The sequence below is a fragment of the Rhamphochromis longiceps genome, linkage group LG23, assembly GCF_057381845.1.
Source record: "Rhamphochromis longiceps isolate RC_006_pf linkage group LG23, R_longiceps_female_GT1.1, whole genome shotgun sequence".
Classification (NCBI taxonomy): Eukaryota; Metazoa; Chordata; class Actinopteri; order Cichliformes; family Cichlidae; genus Rhamphochromis; species Rhamphochromis longiceps.
The window spans coordinates 12,440,782-12,460,461 of record NC_140578.1 but is presented as its reverse complement, the minus strand read 5'-3'; the positions used below and the strand labels follow the sequence as shown (position 1 = coordinate 12,460,461).

At 39.2% G+C, this 19,680-nt stretch overlaps 3 protein-coding genes across 5 annotated transcripts; 2 read left to right on the top strand and 1 right to left on the bottom strand.

Annotated features, from left to right (window-relative positions):
* Nucleotides 1-7,942: 7,942 nt before the first annotated feature.
* LOC146641412 (serine protease 57-like) lies at nucleotides 7,943-9,503 on the top strand. Of its 2 annotated transcripts, none has more exons than XM_085398564.1 (5): nucleotides 7,943-8,044; nucleotides 8,187-8,340; nucleotides 8,501-8,630; nucleotides 8,773-9,027; nucleotides 9,128-9,503. In XM_085398564.1, exons 1-5 carry the CDS (start codon nucleotides 8,005-8,007, stop codon nucleotides 9,278-9,280), a joined length of 732 nt encoding a protein of 243 aa, XP_085254690.1. In that variant the 5' UTR covers nucleotides 7,943-8,004; the 3' UTR covers nucleotides 9,281-9,503. The 2 variants fall into 2 exon arrangements, with proteins under 2 accessions (XP_085254690.1, XP_085254689.1); XM_085398563.1 differs by having other exon boundaries at nucleotides 7,990-8,044; nucleotides 8,175-8,340.
* Nucleotides 9,504-10,728: 1,225 nt separating this feature from the next.
* On the top strand, nucleotides 10,729-14,953 carry LOC146641411 (spindlin-1-like). The gene is made up of 5 exons (XM_085397493.1): nucleotides 10,729-10,863; nucleotides 11,515-11,556; nucleotides 11,816-12,063; nucleotides 12,157-12,390; nucleotides 13,371-14,953. The coding sequence occupies exons 2-5, from the start codon at nucleotides 11,537-11,539 to the stop codon at nucleotides 13,574-13,576; spliced, it is 708 nt and encodes a 235-aa protein (XP_085253619.1). The 5' UTR covers nucleotides 10,729-10,863; nucleotides 11,515-11,536; the 3' UTR covers nucleotides 13,577-14,953.
* Nucleotides 14,954-15,638: 685 nt separating this feature from the next.
* micos13 (mitochondrial contact site and cristae organizing system subunit 13) lies at nucleotides 15,639-19,396 on the bottom strand. 2 transcript variants are annotated; one of them, XM_085397495.1, is made up of 4 exons: nucleotides 19,071-19,396; nucleotides 18,525-18,681; nucleotides 16,415-16,468; nucleotides 15,639-16,165 (listed from the first exon to the last, which is right to left on the bottom strand). In XM_085397495.1, exons 1-4 carry the CDS (start codon nucleotides 19,097-19,099, stop codon nucleotides 16,079-16,081), a joined length of 327 nt encoding a protein of 108 aa, XP_085253621.1. In that variant the 5' UTR covers nucleotides 19,100-19,396; the 3' UTR covers nucleotides 15,639-16,078. The 2 variants fall into 2 exon arrangements, with proteins under 2 accessions (XP_085253621.1, XP_085253620.1); XM_085397494.1 differs by having other exon boundaries at nucleotides 15,639-16,159; nucleotides 16,411-16,468; nucleotides 19,071-19,242.
* Nucleotides 19,397-19,680: the final 284 nt, after the last annotated feature.

Here is a 19,680-nt window from a genome sequence, read left to right as displayed (position 1 = left end):
ATGACATGAATGACTATCCAAATGTCCCAAACATCTACACAGATATATATATATCGATCTTCCTTTTTTAGATCAAAAACATTCTCGGGAAAAAGAAATTAGTTTTAACCTCCTAGGACCTGGCGTCCACATATGTGGCCATCACATTTTTGGTTGTCTAGACCAAAAATACTAAATTTTGCTCTACAAGGGCCTGATATCCACTTACAAGGACATTATACTGCCTCTGTTTTATCAAAATTTAAAACGAATGTCCTCATATGTGGCTCTCACTTTTCTTAGAAACAAAAATCAGGTAAAAAAAAAATCTGGTGATTCTTTGTTTTTACATTCATCAGGTCCTAATCAGCTCAAATGTCAGAGAAAGAGGAATTAAAAATCCATGCCATGAAAGAGTTCGGGTCTTAGGAGGTTAGCCAAACTTAATAAATGGTCACCATTAGGGGGCAGTGTTTGACAAGCTGTTTTAGCATAGTTGCCTCTGTAGTGCTTGGGCTGAGATCAGGGTGGTGCAGTGGTTAGAACCGTTTCCTCACTGAATGAAGGTTCGGGATTCAAACTTCCTGGTTGGCTGGGGATTCTGTGGAGTTTGTATTTTCTCCAACAATTCAAAGATATGCTTGTGATCGTAATGAAATGATGTCGATTGACACAATTAGTGTGATATTAATAGGTGATTATAAATGGGTTTTAAAAGTGAACGGTTTTCTGTCTCTCTGTGTTAGCCCTACAACACACTGGAAACCTTTGCCGGGTGAACCTCTCTCCCCTCCCACTCCAGCTCTTGCTTCTATTTTCCAACCCACAGCACACAGTATTTACAGCGAGTGAGATAACTGCAATACTTCACTTTTCAATTAGAGTATCACTTACTGACATACTTCACAGAGGTTGCGTGAAATGTCAAACTGAGTCAAGATGTTCTTTTACACTGTCATCTGTCAGGAACGATTAAATTATGTCACGCCTGAAGCTCGAAGCTGTGGTTTCTTTTATCTGATTTTCAGAGATTTATGCAACTTCTTATCCTGGAAGGATAAGCAGAACAGATCAGAATATAATCAAGTATACTAAATATAAGTGTGTTTAAGTTTAACCAATATAATACATAAGAAAATATAATAATGATTCCAAGACAGGCCTAACTGAGAGGATGTGTAAAAAACAGCCTTGAAAAATAGGATCATGTTTGTGGAAGGGGGGAAATGAGTGAGAGTGGAGTGGAGACGTCAGATGGGAGGCTGATAAGGGCGTGGCTATACTTCGGATGATATTATGTAAACAACATGACTGAATGTTTAGATACGAGGAGAGATGGGTAATGGGCACTTGGCAGAGTATAAAGGAGAGCACCCAGGAACATCCTTTGTTCTTCCCTTTGTCTTCTGTGAGATGAGCAGTTCAGAAGATTGGATCTCAGAAGTTCACCGTTGGATATTTCAGCAGAGATTCCAGAGGCTGAACCGTTGCCCAAACTGTAAACTTACAAATTGGTTCTGTATCTTTTTGGTATTTTTTTTGGCAATGGTTGGTTACGATAAAGGGCTGGAGTAACCGGTAAGAGTGATTTACAAAAAATGAGTTAATACTCAGATTTTAACCTTGACCATTTCACAAAGCGTTAAAAAGGGAATGTCCATAATTTAGACTTTCATTGCAGGAAATTTTATTAAAGCAATTTAGCAGCAGTAAAGCCGAGGAGGTCCAAATTGACCGTTGGCCCCTAAATTAAACCAGGTATTCTGAATGCAGCTAGTGAGGGGAGCTGGTGTAACAGAGGTGGCAGGGAAGACACCTGGACTTAAAACTAGGTGAGTCCCCTCAGGGTCCATCTACAGTGGCTTGCAAAAGTATTTGGCCCCTTTGAACTTTCCCACATTTTGTCACATTACAGCCACAAACATGAATCAATTTTATTGGAATTCTGCGTGAAAGACCAACACAAAGTGGTGTACACGTGAGAAGTGGAACAAAAATCATACATGATTCCAAACATTTTTTTTACAAATAAATAACTGAAAAGTGGGGTGTGCGTAATTATTTAGCCCCCTTTGGTCTGAGTGCAGTCAGTTGCCCATAGACATTGCCTGATGAGTGCTAATGACTAAATAGAGTGCACCTGTGTGTAATCTAATGTCAGTACAAATGGGGTCCTTCAAGGACCTGAAGCTCCATAAAGCACCCCTCCAATAGCCAAACCCATCTGTTCTCTGATTGGATAGTTAAATTTGTGATTGACATGACATTGGCCAATCAGATGGAAGGAAGAAAAGTAGGGTCAAAATTTGTACTTGTAACTTGCAAAGGTTCACACGTATTTTTCAGCTAAGTCCACACACAAATCTTTTTTGCACACACACAAATTCTTTTTACACATACAAATCCTGATTTACAAGTACAAAATATTTATGACCACAATTTGAGCCCGTAAAGAACTGCTTTCAAAATACCAAAAGGAATGTTACTGACTGGCCTGCACACCGTCCTGACTTTAGAATCTGTGGGGTGAACTGAACATCAAGATCCATGCCAGAAGACCATAAATGTGAGAAACCTTGGGAGATCTGCCAAAAGTAGAATGGTTGGGGATTCCTCAGTAGATAAATGTGAGACTTGTTGAAAAATACATCAAATGACTGCAGGTTGCTATCAGCAAAAAGGATAAATAATTTGTAAAATAATGTGAAAGGCTTTTGTGAAGATTTTTATTTCTGTGTGCAAAGCAGTGTGTTGCTGACTGATGATGCACTGTACTTATGATAAGCAAGACCTTGCAAAGATAACACAAGTTTCAAATATGCAAACATAGACGTAGCAAAGGACGTGGTCAAAAGGCAAAAAATGACAGATGATAATCATACTTGCCAAAAGGAAACTGCTCTATAAAAGGCTAAACCTGAGACTCCTACAGTACAAACAAAGGCTTGCATCATGTTCGGTCTGCAGAAATGTCTCCTCCTCCTTGTTCTGACCTGCTTTGGACAACTTGGTAAGAATCACAAGTTTTTGTTATTCTTCTTCAACCATTTAATGAGGCATCCATTTAATTTTCCTTTTTTTCTTTTACTTTATTCAGTGCATGGGGGTGGCATCATACATGGAGGAAAAGCACCGGAGAGTTCGATGCGATGCAGTGGGGCAAAAAAGTATTTAGTCAGCCACCGATTGTGCAAGTTCCCCCACTTAAAATGATGACAGAGGTCAGTAATTTGCACCAGAGGTACACTTCAACTGTGAGAGACAGAATGTGAAAAAAAAAATCCATGAATTCACATGGTAGGATTTGTAAAGAATTTATTCGTAAATTAGGGTGGAAAATAAGTATTTGGTCCCCTCAAACAAGGAAAATCTCTGGCTCTCACAGACCTGTAACGTCTTCTGTAAGAAGCTTTTCTGTCCCCCACTCGTTACCTGTATGAATGGCACCTGTTTGAACTCATCATCTGTATAAAAGACACCTGTCCACAGCCTCAAACAGTCAGACTCCAAACTCCGCCATGGCCAAGACCAAAGAGCTTTCGAAGGACACCAGGAAAAGTATTGTAGACCTGCACCAGACTGGCAAGAGTGAATCTACAATAGGCAAGCAGCTTGGTGTGAAAAAATCAACTGTGGGAGCAATCATCAGAAAATGGAAGACATACAAGACCACTGATAATCTCCCTCGATCTGGGGCTCCACGCAAGATCTCATCCCGTGGGGTCAAAATGATCATGAGAACGGTGAGCAAAGATCCCAGAACTGCACGGGGGGACCTGGTGAATGACCTGCAGAGAGCTGGGACCAAAGTAACAAAGGTCACCATCAGTAACACACTACAACGGCAGGGAATCAAATCCCGCAGTGCCAGACGCTGCTGAAGCCAGTGCATGTCCAGGCCCGTCTGAAGTTTGCCAGAGAGCACATGGATGATACAGCAGAGGATTGGGAGAATGTCATGTGGTCAGATGAAACCAAAGTAGAACTTTTTGGTATAAACTCAACTCGTCGTGTTTGGAGGAAGACGAATACTGAGTTGCATCCCAAGAACACCATACCTACTGTGAAGCATGGGGGTGGAAACATCATGCTATGGGGCTGTTTTCCTGCCAAGGGGACAGGACGACTGATCCGTGTTAAGGACAGAATGAATGGGGCCATGTATCGTGAGATTTTGAGCCAAAACCTCCTTCCATCAGTGAGAACTTTGAAGATGAAACGAGGCTGGGTCTTCCAACATGACAATGATCCAAAACACACCGCCCGGGCAACAAAGGAGTGGCTCCGTAAGAAGCATTTGAAAGTCCTGGAGTGGCCTAGCCAGTCTCCAGACCTCAACCCCATAGAAAATCTGTGGCGGGAGTTGAAAGTCCGTGTTGCTCGGCGACAGCCCCAAAACATCACTGCTCTCGAGAAGATCTGCATGGAGGAATGGGCCAAAATACCAGCTACTGTGTGTGCAAACCTGGTAAAGACCTATAGTAAACGTTTGACCTCTGTTATTGCCAACAAAGGTTATGTTACAAAGTATTGAGTTGTATTTTTGTTATTGACCAAATACTTATTTTCCACCCTGATTTACGAATAAATTCTTTACAAATCCTACCATGTGGATTCATGGATTTTTTTTTTTCACATTCTGTCTCTCACAGTTGAAGTGTACCTCTGGTGCAAATTACTGACCTCTGTCATCATTTTAAGTGGGAGAACTTGCACAATCGGTGGCTGACTAAATACTTTTTTGCCCCACTGTATATGGTCTCTGTGCAAAACAACGGCGGTCATGTGTGTGGAGGGTTTCTCATCACTAATAACTTTGTGGTCACTGCCTCACACTGTTTTGACGAGTGAGTAATCAAACATCTTCTGCTTAAGTCTCTTTCCTACAGATAATTCTTTGCCTTTATTGGATAGTGAAGCAGTGAAGATTAGACAGGAACATGAGTAGAAGGCAGGGAAAGATGCGCAGCAAAGCTCTGCTCGATTTCAGTCATGTGACACATGGTTCACTGCCAAACCAGTGAGCTAAACGGACGACCTACTGCTTCGATCTCTGATTCATGTCATTAAAACAGATTTCATACAATCTAGTAAGAGTGGTTAGTTGCCTGGATCCAGCCACTCTTACTGGATTGTATCATGTCATCTCAACAAGAACAAATTAAGTTGCTGAATTTCATGCAGATGCTACATGATTTAATTACGTTCACCATAGAAACATGGAATTATTTAGTTCAAATTACAAGTTTGGATCTTGCGCATGTAACAACCACCCAATTTCATTTTTTGAGTCGACTCACGAAATTCACAAGATCACATTAGATGTCAAACCACAGGAAAATCACTGGGGTTACAAGAGGCAGACAACCACACCACGTGTATGCTGTTACTATTTCTTATGGTTTAACTTGTCAAGGACAACGACATAAAGCATCACCAAGCATAGCTTTCCTACTTTTGTTAAGTCTGTATTGACAGATTAATGCCATGGTGGTTCGTGCTGTTGCCTCAGAGCAAGAAGATGTGGCAAAGTTTGCAGTGGGTTCTCTCTGCGTACTCAGGTTTCCTCCACAGTTAAAAGTAATGCAGTTGTAAGGGTAACTGGTTATTCTAAATTACCCAAAGGTGTTGAAGTGCAAATGGTTGTTTGTCTCTCTATGATAGCGACCTGTCCAGTCTACCTGCCCCTGTTACCCTATCACTTCCGCAGCCCAGATAAAGATAAGAAGATGGGTGGATTGGAAGTTGCTGTAAATCTCCTGAATTTTTTTGTTGAACATTATGTAATATGAATACAACATGTACTACAGACATAAGTTACATTTCATTCATTCAACAAGATTATCATTGGTGTAACAAACAAATATTTTACTAGCTTATGTAACAAGACTGACTTTTGATGTGCCAAAGTGTTTAAACAATATAAGATGAATTTAAATAAATCTAATTAGACTAATGTGGTACAAACATGTTGATTGAACAAAAGTCAAATTAATTGAATGTTAATGTTAATATTATGTTAAACCTACACACATATATCGTGTTGACACAACACAACCAAGATGGATTAATATAACATGATTTGTTTAGATGGAATATAAGTGGCAAGATAAAATTACGTTCATCCAATGAATTATTTTTTTGAGTGCAAAAGCAGTTCTTAAACACATTTGCACCAGTGCAGTACGTCATTTTCATTATCACCAGCCCAAATTTCTGCCTGTCAAACAGACTTACTGATGATAGATACAGCTTACTTATTACTTAAAAGCTTATCTGTGAGTTCACGGTGGCTTGTGAGGCACAAAGTCTGAGGCTATGGTCTGTTGTAATATTTATGGTACAGTTACCAGTGCAATTAGTACCCAGTGCACATTACACAGAGAGTAGAGTCTGATAGAATATCTGATTCACTTCATGAATCAGAGATCCATATGCATACTGACCCAAGACGCATGCAAAATTAAAAAGGTGAGGATGGAAAAAATGCGAATCAGCTGTAAAACTATTCCTGTTTTGGGAATTGTCTCATTGTTGCCACCTCTAGTGCACCTGTTGTTAATGTAATTCTTGTTTTTTCTCAGCTGTCTGCTGTTTAACAAGATGCAAAAATAAAACCAAACTTAGAGTTGCTGTATTTATTATTAAGTTTTCTCAAAGTTCAATTTTGCTTTGGAGCTTTATTTTTTTTATTTAATGAACCAACAATAAAGAACTTTTTTGTCGGTGTTCAGTTGAGCTCACCACAAACATGTTGTTACTGTTACTAAAGGGATATTCTCTCTTCCTGCCATTTCTCAAACATCACATTTCTGATTCTATAAATGCAAAATCACAGGAAGTGCATTAATCAGTTTCCTACAGTTTTTCGGGAGCATGCATCTAAAATTTAAAATCTTATGCATGCAGCAAGAAACCCAGTTTTAGGTTAAAGCAGAAGTATTCTTGGGGTGTGGTATATTGTGCTATACAAAATCGCAGCGTTTCTTAAGAGCACTCTTTTCAACACACAAAAGGGGAAGTGTAAGTATCCCATATTACCCGTAACTACAAACACTCAAACACAGACTTATTAGTGATGTGCGATACCACTTATTTCCTTTCCGATCCGATACCAAGTAAAATTCAGGGTGGTCTTGACGACACTGATCGGATACCGATACGTTGCACAAAAACTCAGACAACATCAGAGTACTTGTTCTTATTGTTTAGTCATGAATATTATCATATAGAAATAAAAAATCTGAAGTTGTGTGTTAATTGATGCTATTTGAACACGTATATCTTGTCATTTAACATTGCCTGGACATTCCAACAAAAATGTCCAACATTCACACTTTCCCTCATTCACAGTAGTGCTGCGCACACTACAAATTTTAGTATCGATCTGATAACAAGTAAATACAGAGCCAGTATTGCTGAAGTTGATTAATGAGATGAATTCTCAATTTGCAAATTCTGAACACATTTTCATCATCACTATATAAGTGTGATTTTTTACTTTCCACAATAACTAGTTAACACAACAAAACACACCTTTGAGCTTTTCATGTGTTTTAAAACTGGGTTTTTGGAGACCTGGAATCTACATTTTTCTTTCTCTAACGCACACAAAAAGATTCTGACATTTTTCACAGTGCATGTTTGAGGTTTATTTTTTCCAAAGAAATAATTAACAGAGTTCAGCGGGCTACACGCTGAATTTCGATACCAATACTAGTGTTGTTATCGATGCTGTCGATACTTGAATCGATCCGTCCACCTCTAGTACTTGTAGTTAACTGCAAACTAGAATTAGGGAGGAACAATTATGAACAACTAAACTTCCTGAGCATTGTGTGCATCTAGTTACAGCTCAAATACCACTGCCTATTAACATCAATTATGAAACCTTGTTTTGTAATTTTTACCAAGACCTTTACAAGACACCTTACAGCATGTTAGCAAACACACTTAAGCAATACAAAAGAACATGAAAAGAGACATTTGCTTCCCTAAACTTTAGTGCGGATTTCACCAGTGACCATGGTAGCCAGATTCTTCCTTCTGCTGTTTGTCCTCAGTGGTAAGCTTTCATGTCTTTCTGATAAAAAATAATCTAAAATCTGACAAACACTGTGCATATTTTTATTTGCTACCTATCCTACTACTAATTACATATTGTCCTGGATTGCTATAAACAAATGACGTCTTAGTTTGTGTTTCAGGAGCTGACGGTTCTCGGATTATTGGAGGCCGAGACGCTGCCCCCCACTCACTCCCCTACATGGCCTCAGTGCAACTTCAAGGTCGCCATTTGTGTGGAGGAGCACTAGTGAGAGAGGACTTTGTACTCACAGCAGCACATTGTGAGACACGTGGGTACGAATTCAGTGTTTGCTTTAATCGGCAGCATTTGCAGAACTGACAAAAAACCCCTCTATCAGTTTTTCTCAATATCATAATAGGTTTCTTCGTTATGGAAGAAAAATTATTAACTTTGGATTCTTGATAACATAATAAATGTTGCTGCAATTTGTAGAATACCCACAGTCGTGCTGGGAGTTGATTCCCTGACGGGTACTGAGCCAACAAAGCAGCAATTCCTTGTGGTCAAATCTTTTCCGCATCCAGACTATGATGGACACAAAAATGATATCATGCTCCTCAAGGTGAGAACAACAGCTGTCTGCTAACATGATCATGATCATTTCTAATTTGCACAGAAACACAACTTGTGATGTTAAGGTTATGCAAATACTAACACCGTTCAGCTTTTTAAAGTATTTTTCCTGTTGTTGATCTCCTTCTCAGCTGAACCGGAGGGCCCAAGTGTCTCAAGCAGTTCAGGTGATCTCTCTGAAACCTGGCAGGCTGAATCAAATCAGCCAGTGCATCACAGCAGGCTGGGGCGATATAGGCGATAACAACACCTTACCAAAAACGCTTCAGGAAGTCAACGTCACCACTCTGCCACAAATGATATGCAAAAGGAGATGGGGACAAGTTCCCATCACACAGTCGATGGTTTGCGGTGTGGGCTCCCACAGCCTTCAAGGCTTCTGCTCAGTAAGAGATTAAAGTGTCTGAGTACTGGAAAAACCTGAAAAACCTGTATTTTAAACAAAGCGTAAGTGTACTTAAGTGTACTTTATCATTTCTCTTCAAGGGAGACTCAGGTGGACCGCTGGTGTGCGATGGAGATGCAGCAGGTGTTATCTCTTTCTCTGGGAGGCGATGTGGAGACCCCCAAACCCCCGATGTCTATACACGCATATCTTCTTTCCGGGCATGGATTCAAAGGGTGTTGAATGACAATTAGGCCAGTTAGACTAACTGATAATGTGTCGCAACGCTTGATTGGATTATGGTGCTGTAGCCTTGATTTTTGTAATTCTGCACTCATCACAGATATCCTTTTGCTTTAGGTGTGCCTTTCAGATGGGTTAGGAAAGGTTCATGCATGCTTTTCTCTTCTTCTTTGCTGTTGGTGCACTTCAATGTGTTTCAAATAAGAGCACAATCTAAAATAAAATACTTTTGCTCGAGAGTTATTGTACATTGTGGTTTTATTTATTTATTTTGAAAAAGCTGGATGGCGTACCGAACATTACACTAAATATTGAAACACTCAATTCATGCAAATCATTTTCCTCATCATGCAGTGATACTAGTATAATGATACCTCACGGAAGAGTTAAAATATTTAGCATGAAGCACAGGCTCACTGAATATCTTTGTCATTCTCAGTCACAGGGAGGCAGCTGCATCCTGTTCCGGTTGTTTGTTTGTTTTTGTTTTTTTAGGTATTACAAAAAAAGAAGGCCTCCAACACTGTCATCTTCATAACTGCTGCATTTCAACCATATAACATTTTTGTCTCTGCCGTTAAATATTGAAAACTCACTCCACACTGAGCCTGACTATATTTGTTCCTCTCTAGAATATTTTATTGGATACTATTTTTTAATTAACCTCCAGTTTTTACTTTTTAAAATGTGTTTTTGAAATTATGCTTGACTGACTTTTAAAAAATATATTGAAAAATCAAATAAACAAACCAAAAAACCCCCAACAACAACTGCAGTACTCTAACATACCTTTAGGGGGAGAGCAGCTAGTAATGGCTTTATGGGAAACACTACAAAGCTTATATAACATCATACTGAATATATGTTACTTGCTCTGTGCATATGTTAAAATAAGATTAAGATTGCTAAGATTGATTCAGATGATTAAGGCAGCCCAAAACATGAAGGTCACACTATGCAAGTGTCCTTGTCATGTGTCTAATATTTGTCCACACCTATTAACTCCTAATTCTAAGCCGGCACATTTATTTTTACAATATTTTAAGTCCATCTAATTAAAACAGCTTCCTTATTGTTATAAAGTATTGTTGTAAGCTTTAAATTCCCATGTTTTAGAGTAATATTCTAATTTTACAAACTAAATGCTCTCACAGCTCAAACAGTGACGCCAAAAAACTAAAACAAATACCGTCTGTCCCTTTAATTGAAACCATAGGCAACTCCTGCGTCATAGAAAATTCTGACCTCATTTTTCCTGCTTGTTGGCTGTGTTGTGTAGCTATCTTTCTCATATTTCTAAAACACACGAGCTGACAGTATTCACGAATCACTGTCTGAAACTGTTTATGTTTTGTGTAAAAAAAAAAAAGTCAGTTTCGCGGAAACCAAAACATCATTTCCCATCACTCCCCGCGCCCTGCTCTCATTCTTCTCTACGGCTCTGGTGACTCACGGCTTGACGGGATATAGAGTCTTCTCCCCCCTCCTTTCCCTTTCCCACAGGTTTCGCGAGATTTTACATAGGCGGGTTGGTGTGTGGCAACATTTCTCTGCCAGACGAACTGCACAATGCTGATATGAAATCTGCTTAAAGGTAATGAAAATATGTTCCACATAGAGAACAAGGCTGTAAACACACAGTTTTTAGCTGTGTTTGCTAGCTGCCATTAGAGACAACGAAGAGTGTGCTGGATGTATGTGTCCGCCTACACTTACCTACAGTAACATCTGCATTGAGGTAGAGCTAAGACTGTTTCCGATAACCTACAGAGGCGTTGTGCTGGCTTTAGTCCAGGACAGGTAGGGTACATGTGACGTAAAGGGTCTAATGGCCTTGCCAGTCAGCTTTTATGTGTAACTTGGTGAGTCCTTTGCGCCACACTGTAACCTTCTAACATTAAATCCTGTAATTTCGCACATAGCAGTGAAACGGCTTTTCTCAAAGTTGTCAGTCGGTTTTGTTAAGACTTTGTGATCCTAAGATGAGGGGAGGCTTGGTGTCAGCTATAACACACACAGTCTTGTCTTAGTATACAGTGACCTCTATGGTTATGTTGTGTCAATAAATACCCAGGAAGTTATTCCGTCATGCAAATTCATTGGCTCGAGGACTTGTCCGTCTGTTGAACAGGCAGCATCTGTTTCATAAATATATGTGTGTGTGGCATCTCTTACTGTATAATCATCATACATGTGCTTGTCAGTTTGGCAGCCAAACTAATTGTCCTGTCTTTCTCTTAATTAGTAACCTTTGCATTTCTGGAGGCATGTCCAAGAAAAGGGGCAGGTATGTCGATCTGCGTCTGCTGTATGTATTTGATGTCACATTGTGCCGTCGTTGTCACAAAGAAGTCACTGCAAGAAACCCCCCAAGTGTTTTAATCACGTGGAAGCCACAGAAATGAACAAATAGCTGAGAAATGTGACAAAGGTCATACTGTATTTTGACTCGGGTGCATTTTTAAAAGAGCAAATTAGGTTAGGTTGTTGGACCTGTGTGTAAGGCTCAGGCTCACAGACTTGCATCTTCGTCTTGTTTCTACCAGAAAACGGAGCAGCGGGGAACTGAGTGACGCAGTAACCCCAGACCCCAACTACATTCTGGGAGTCCGCATTCAGCATAACTGGCGTGAGAGGGGGAATCAGAGCAAATGGAAGGGCACAGTACTTGACAGAGTTTGTGTAAATCCTTCCCTCTTCATGGTGAAATACGATGGCTTTGACTGCGTCTATGGCATTGAGCTGTTCAAGGATGAGAGAGTGTCCAACCTACAAGTGTTGTCAGAAAAAGTTGGTAAGTCAGCGTCTGCCTTGATCAGTTCATACTTCAGATTCTGGAGTTACAGCTGGGTCTGTATTGTTCTCTTTCATGCTTCTGTCTCCACAGTAAACAATAAAGTCAAGACACCTCCAGGGGCGGAGGAGTTGGTTGGCAAAGCGGTGGAGCATTTATTTGAAAAGGAAGATGGAGAGAAGAATGAGTGGAGAGGCATGGTCCTCTCCAAAGCACCAGTTATGACCAACTGGTATTATATTACTTATGAAAAGGACCCCGTTCTTTATATGTACCAGCTGTGGGACGACTATGCTGAAGGAGACCTCAGGATTCTGCCTGAAGCAGGTATTGCTAATTTCTGTAAAAATTTATAAACACTTTTGTCCTATGGCATTAGAAATGAGTTAAACTGGGCCCATTTTATGTATATAAATCAATTTTACACTTTGAAGATCATTTGATACATTTTTCTTCTGTTGGGCATGAATACCATGTGAGCTAAAAAAACAAACAAAAACATGATCGGTGTCTGTGTTCATCATCTAATCAGTCGTATTTGGGGCAACCATGGTTCACGGGGTTGGGAAGCTCGTCTTGTAACCGGAAGGTTGCCGGTTCAATCCCCAGCTCCGTCCGTCCTGGTTGTTGTGTCCTTGGGCAAGACACTTCACCCTACCTCCTACTGGTGTTGATGGCACGATACGGCAGCCTCGCTTCTGTCAGTCTGCCCCAGGGCAACTGTGGCTACAACTGTGGTTTGCCTCCACCAGTGTGTGAATGTGAGAGTGAATGAATAGTGGAATTGTAAAGCGCTTTATAAATGCAATCCATTATTATTTACTTACAGAAGCACTCTGGCAGAATGACGCGTTTTGAAGGAAGTGAGCAGCATTTCCCTACTTTATTTCCCTTAAAATAAAGTATTTTGAGTTAAATTTGAGTATTACAGATACCTAATATAGCTGCCATGCTGTGTAAATAAAGCCCAAGGATTGAATAATAGTATCACTAAACGACCATTTCCAGCATGTGAAGAAATTTCCACATCTGATTTGTCAGAGATAGGTATTCACATTAACTTCAAGTGAAGTTTAATGCAAATAGAGAGATCTTTATGCAAAATGCTTTGACCTTTATAGTACGAGTATAAAAAGCCAAGTATAAAAACAAAGTAAGTTTTTTTTTAATTTGTGAAAATTATGACAATGACACCATTATTTTTTTCTTTTTATCAACAGCTTTCACCAGCAGCAGGATTTTATTTTACTCTTCATCTCTTCTGTAATTATAATCTTGGTGTTGTAATGATTAACCTCTCTCCACAGAAAACAAGCACCTGTTGCCTGCAGACAGGAAGCCAGGAGAAGAGACGGAGAGTCTCGTTGGGAAACAAGTGGAGTACGTTACTGACAAGGGTGTGAAAAGAACAGGCCTGGTCATCTACCAGGTCCCGGCCAAGCCCTCTGTCTACTACATCAAATATGACGATGACTTTCATATTCATGTCTATGACCTTGTCAAAACCACCTAGAGATAGTGGACACTTTTATCTAATTCCCCGACATCTCTCCACCTGCTACTGTTCCACTCATTGCTACAATCTGTTATTCAAAGCCTAGACAGGGTTAAATAGCTGACATGCTTTATTGTTCAGAAGTCAGTGCAATCTCTTTTCATTTCTTTTTTCTTTTTTTATTTGTATGCACAGCATAACTGTAGCACTGCTATGCTTGGCTGTTTTGCAGAGAGAAAGTTTTTGTTTTGTTGTTGCTGCTCTACTTTAAATACAACTTTAAAGTCTGGACAAAGTCAAAGATTGCACTGCACAACATTTGTGCAGCACTTTCACGTCTGTCCCCAAAAGTGCTCCTCTTAATTAAATTCCAGTGACTAACGAAGCTGCTTAATATCTCCTTTCAAAGGGCACTTTATGTTGGCTTATCTAAATTGACGATAAGTGTTGACACACACCTATGGACTAGGTGTTTTCCACTGAGGTAGTTATTAAAAGAAATGGGCAGATGCAAATGTGTGTGTGTGTGTGTTCATCAAAGAATATCAAATTAACTTAACACCAGAAGAGATAAATGGAAGTTGCATTGTAAAACCATCTTAATTGAGGCCAATTCTTTTTAAAAGCCAACATATTCCTGCACCTTTGCACCACGTGAAGTATTTCAGCTTTCATAGCTGGATGAAGTGGCTGCACGCTGCATATGCCATTCGTGCTGAACATGACCTTGAAGGAAGGTTTCTGCACAGGCCCTAAATCCTAACATCAAGAGTGCAAGTATCATGTTTGTGCTGGTAATTAAAGTACTAAATTTGCATATGAATTTGATCCCACTGATATCATAAAGTGCCTTCCGGCTTATCATTTTGCAATACTGTACTTACCATTTCTCTGACTGTGCTCTTAATTAATCTTTGCCCAGGGAGGCTGCTATTTGGTCCTCATTTCAAAGTGGTAACACTGACAGCTGGAGCAAAGTTTTAAAACTATCAATTTGTATTAGTGATGTGTGTGTGCTCTTAATGCAGTTTGAAAAAGTTCGTCAAACATAATGCACATTATCATTGGTTGTATAATCTCACTGTTGACATTGTGGGGAGCACTTTATTGTATAAAGTTTACATATTTAGGTAATGGTACACTTTAATAGTTTCCCCCAAACGGTGTTTCCTTAAATGCTAATGTGGCAGAATTTCGCTTTAAGATACACGCATGTAAAAGAAAAAAAATAGCTACAGTACATAATGACAGTATTTAATCTACGAAACTTGTGTAAAATTACTTGTAATGTTGCCTGTTGTGATTACTTCAGTTTATTAAGAGTATCTCATTAAAACGCCACACCAGCTTCTTGTGAAAAAGTAATGTACATTAATTAAAATATGAATATTTAAAGATTGTAATCAACTGATTTGTTCAGTGACTAATCTCGACTCCTCCCTTTGGAACTCATAGTCTTGCAAATACGAGCAGCCAGTTTCCCACTCATGGATTAAACATAGTCCTAAACTTAAAGAAAAATTCAATGAAGAGCTTCACTGGGATCAGAAATTTATTTTAAGATTAGGCATAATCAATGTTTGGGAAGCTAAGGCTCTTCGCTTGCCACGTGGACGTCATCTCGCTTTCGTTACCGTGTTGTAGTTGCTGAACTGGCCTCAGTCTTTTCAGCCTTTGCCTTTTTTTTCTGCATGCATCATATCTGATCAGTGCCTCAAGGTTTATAAACTTTATTTGGATGTGAAGAAGTGATAACACGTGGCAGAATGGGTAATGTTTTCTTACATTTAGATTTTAAAAAAAAAAGTTGACACTAAACATCGCCGCTCGCGGTGCTGTGGAGTGTGTCTGCATCGTGTACAGTGGAGTCAACCGATCATAAATGGCTGCGTGTGCTCTTCCTCACGCTTTAGGTCATCTCCCCCTCTTTTCAAGTTGTAGCAGAATCAACAGTGAACTGTGTCATTATTATTGTCATGATTAATAAAGATTTTTGCACATTTGTATGGTCTTACACTTTTTGTCGACCGAGCACTATATGTGATATGACTTGATAGATCAAACTAAAGATGAGACAAGATGTTTGAAGATTGATATATTGTTCACAAATAGTGAAATTGCATATATATACACACACAGATATTCTTAACATTTTTTGGGCAAGGTGAGGGCAGAATAACACTCTCTGCTGGACAGTGCCGATAGCAACTATTTGGTATACACAATTTTGAGGTATACACAAAATGAAAGATTGCCTTCTTAAAAATAAAATTTCCTTCCCATTATGTACATCTCCCATCAAAGGCCACTATCAGTTAGAAAACCACAGTACCCATTCAGCAGAGTAGCCTCCTTGCTTTTAATCTTTTAATCTAGCAGTTTTCTTTGATGTTGTGTGTTGCATCATTCTTATGGCAGGGTTCAACATTTGAAGAAGTAATGTCATTCTGAAGTGCAAAAGTCAAAAGGACTGATAATGTGAGGCTGTCCAGAGAGTTCATGTTCACTTTGTGAGGTCCTTCAAGTACTGCAGCCCCTGACTTGTGTATTCAGTGGCTTTTGTCGGGGCCTCAGAAAGATTTGAAATCGTCCATTGTACGCCTGCAACAAAAGAAAAAAAGAGAAGTTTAGGTTTTAGATAGTGAAAAATCAGGGTCAATATAGGATCTAGACCAAAAGTAATACCAATGCCAAAATTATTTTAAAACAGACTACTGCCTCCAAACAATTTTAAAACTATTACTACATGTAACAAGTGAAATACACAAAAGAAAGTCTGTGCCAAACTTGTGACCACAGCAAAATTTTACCCTTGCTTTTTTAAAAAAAGGAACAAATAATTGAATTCTTACCAGAATTCCACGCGTCAACAGGAGAGAACTCAATCTTAGGTATGGTTGGAAGCTGAGCCTGACAAGAGGGATAGGGTGCATTATTTTCTGTTAACAACATATTGGAGCTGGTATACAGACTTTCTATTAGTATAGGTGAAAACACTCCTTGTAAGGTCTAATTTATCTTAGGTCTGATTTAGAAAAAGATAAAAAGTTTAAATAAGTAAATAAATTTTGAAAAGTGTTTATTATAATTGGACAATACGACTACTATTCTGTCCAGTGCAAAACAGTAATAAAAAAAAATAAATGAATAAATAAACAAATCAAGTTTTAAAGTAAAATCATGAAGAGCAGACGCACTTATACACTGTTTCAAGTGAAAACTTGCTTGTTGGAGTTTGTGAATAAATCACCTGAACTGGTTTGTCAGCAGAACTAGGACCTGTACTATGAAGCAATTTCAGCATTCCCTGGATATCTTTCCATTATCTGACTTCAATTAAAATAACACTGAGAACCAAGATAAGCAGAATTACAAAGGTGTTTATCGACTAAGCCAAGCCAGAGTTTAACAATCTAGCTAGGAGTGTATTCAAATTAGGGCTGCCACAAACGATTATTTTGATAGTCGACTAGTCACCGATTATTTTTGCGATTAGTCGACTAATCAGATCATCATCCATTGAACGTAAAAGTACAGCTTATTGCACCAGCAGCATCTGCTCTTATATAACTATCATTAGCTTACAGCTTTAAGTGTTTAAGGTCTGTGCTAACTAAAAATAAAGACAAGATGATAGTTAATTGAATTCTAATTAAATGTGCAGATTGTTTCGGTGGAGTTTAATAAACTCAGCCGATTTACTCAGGAACAAATAAAATACTGAAAAAAGCCAAACAATAACATTTTTAAGTTATCTAAGTGACTTGTATATGTTTAACCTGAGTAGGGCGGTGGGTTTGAAAACGATCTGCCGGGAGTCCGGTGCTCTCATGGCCCCCGGCTAGCTATTGAGCTAGTGGGTAACAGACGCCTCCGAAAACGTCGGAGCGCTTTTGAAAATATGTGGTGTCTTGATAAACTGAGCAGATATTTGAGGTTTACACAGCTACATTCTCGCCTGAAAATATGTTAAACGTTTATTTTGTGACCCAGAAAGAATAATAAGAGTAATATTAAAACTAACTAGCTGCCGCCATTGTTGACAACTGCGCTGGGCCGCGCTATGAATTCTGGGACACAGTTTCTTCTTCTTCGGGGTTTAACGGCAGCTGGCATCCTTGTACATGCAGTGCTGCCATCTTCTGTTTCAGTCCGTTATTACACTCTTAAATCCTGCTACTTATTCCTGCTTTTGGGATCTTACAAAGCTTCAAATGACGCGTCGACTATTAAATCAGTCGTCGACGATTTTGATAGTCGACGTAATCGTGACTAGTCGACTAATCGTGGCAGCCCTAATTCAAATAGATGTTGGCAGCAGTCGACCAGTCAAAAACATGGGCGGATCTTACAAAGCTACAACTATGATATCTGAAACATTTGAAAAGATTAAATAATACAGACATAAAGCAACAGCAGTGTTGAAGATAAAGGAGCGGTGTGAGTGTGTGTGGGAAGAAACAGCCAGTCCAGTAGTATTAAAAGAGCATGAGCACTTTAAGCACTTTGGTCAGCAATGCTGGAAAAGATATTTACTTTAATAAAGTCTCAGTCCTAAATCTGGTAAGTCTCAGTTACCAGACTTAATGCACACGAGAATCTGAAGAATTGCTATTGACTATATTTTCAACCTGATGATCTCTAATCTAGACCACAACCTGCTCCAGAGCTAGTTAGGTCTGCAGCATACATTACCACGAATCAAAGTACATGCCTCACAAAGGTTTATGATGTCATGATTGTACTGTAACTATGTATGCATTAGAGCGTTTCTGATCTCATAAGAGAAAGGCTAGAAAGCAAAAAGAAATTTCTACACATTTATGGTACAAGTCATCAAATTTGCTGTCTGCAGCACTGATCCATTTAATGCAACGACTTTATAAAACCATTTTACTTTCTGTTGTATTAGGCCTAGTGGCACTGATCCAGGAAGACCTAGTTGTTTATAACGTGCATCTTCTACCTCCACACCAAAGTACTTCATCCATTCCTCCATGGCAGGTGGGATTACTGCTTTGGCCTTACGCAGAGCCTCTGAGCCCTGTTCACTGTTCCCCAAGAGACCAGAGTCATAGGCAACATAGACAGCTCCTCCTGCAATGGTCACCTTGGTGGCCAGTCTGGAAATGAAAGAACAGATGCAGTAATGCAATTAATCTGAAATACCACAATTTCCCAACAGGGCAAACTGAAACTACAGACACACGTCGTTGTTATCAAAGTAAACAACAAATTATTCTTTGATGCCAAGTTAGCAGTTAATAGTTGGGAAATTTACAATCGCCCACATAAGCTCACGTTATTTCAGAGAGTTAATATATCAGCCCAAGTTTAACTCCATAAAGAAAAGCATATTTTAAGTCTTAAACTTGGAGCTAAAACGAAATCAACTGAAAATGACCTGGTATGACTGACAGCTAGCTTAGCCTAAGTTAGCTTAATTACCAATAAGAGCATTTAGAGCAGTAATAGTATAGGGAACCGCGGGAGTTGAAATAAAAATACTAACTTCATAACAGGCCAAATCCTCGTCGCCATCGTTCAGCGCGGTCTATTCTCCTTTAAGAAGCTGTTATTACGAGAACTCCGACAATGAGCCGTAGATCAGGCTAGCTGGTTAGCTGTACTGAAGGACAACCCTGCTTGATGATCCGTGTGCACCAGCGTTGTGTAAATAAAGTTGCTATTTCAAAAGTAAGGGCGGATGTAATTTCAGAGGCGCAGATTCGTCAGCCTTGATTTTTTTTTTGTAGCAATAGTAACAATATACTATAAATGTATAGGCAAATAAATTAAAGATTTTGGCGCTTCGATAAATTAAAAAAAATAGATAGATTTTTTTAAAAGTATTAAAATAACAAAAAAATGATTTGTGTCCATGAAAGAGGGCAGACCTATCTGACCAACCCCCGCCCCTTACAAAGTGGAAGGAGGGGCTTAGTTTTCTCAAACTGGGATTGTGAAAGTTGTAGTGATGGGATTTCCGGCTCTTTTTAGAGATCCGGCTCTTTCGGTTCGGCTCACTAAAAAGAGCCGGCTCTTTCGGCTCCGAACCGGCTCTTCAGGTTGTTTTGTTGCTTTAATTAATTTATTATTAACAATAATATAAAATTATGCAC

Bases quoted from the DNA above. Each gene is read 5' to 3' on its own strand.
- micos13 (XM_085397494.1), bottom strand. From the start codon at position 19,099: ATGGCGACGAGGATTTGGCCTGTTATGAA. The intron at 16,469-18,524 runs GTAGAAGATGCA...CCCTCTTGTCAG, and splicing joins TGAAGTACTTTGGTGTGGAG to GCTCAGCTTCCAACCATACC. The intron at 16,160-16,410 runs GTAAGAATTCAA...CTTTTGTTGCAG, and splicing joins TGTTGACGCGTGGAATTCTG to GCGTACAATGGACGATTTCA.
- LOC146641411 (XM_085397493.1), top strand. From the start codon at position 11,537: ATGTCCAAGAAAAGGGGCAG. The intron at 11,557-11,815 runs GTATGTCGATCT...TGTTTCTACCAG, and splicing joins ATGTCCAAGAAAAGGGGCAG to AAAACGGAGCAGCGGGGAAC. The intron at 12,064-12,156 runs GTAAGTCAGCGT...CTGTCTCCACAG, and splicing joins AGTGTTGTCAGAAAAAGTTG to TAAACAATAAAGTCAAGACA.
- LOC146641412 (XM_085398563.1), top strand. From the start codon at position 8,005: ATGGTAGCCAGATTCTTCCTTCTGCTGTTTGTCCTCAGTG. The intron at 8,045-8,174 runs GTAAGCTTTCAT...ATGACGTCTTAG, and splicing joins TCTGCTGTTTGTCCTCAGTG to TTTGTGTTTCAGGAGCTGAC. The intron at 9,028-9,127 runs GTAAGAGATTAA...TTTCTCTTCAAG, and splicing joins GCCTTCAAGGCTTCTGCTCA to GGAGACTCAGGTGGACCGCT.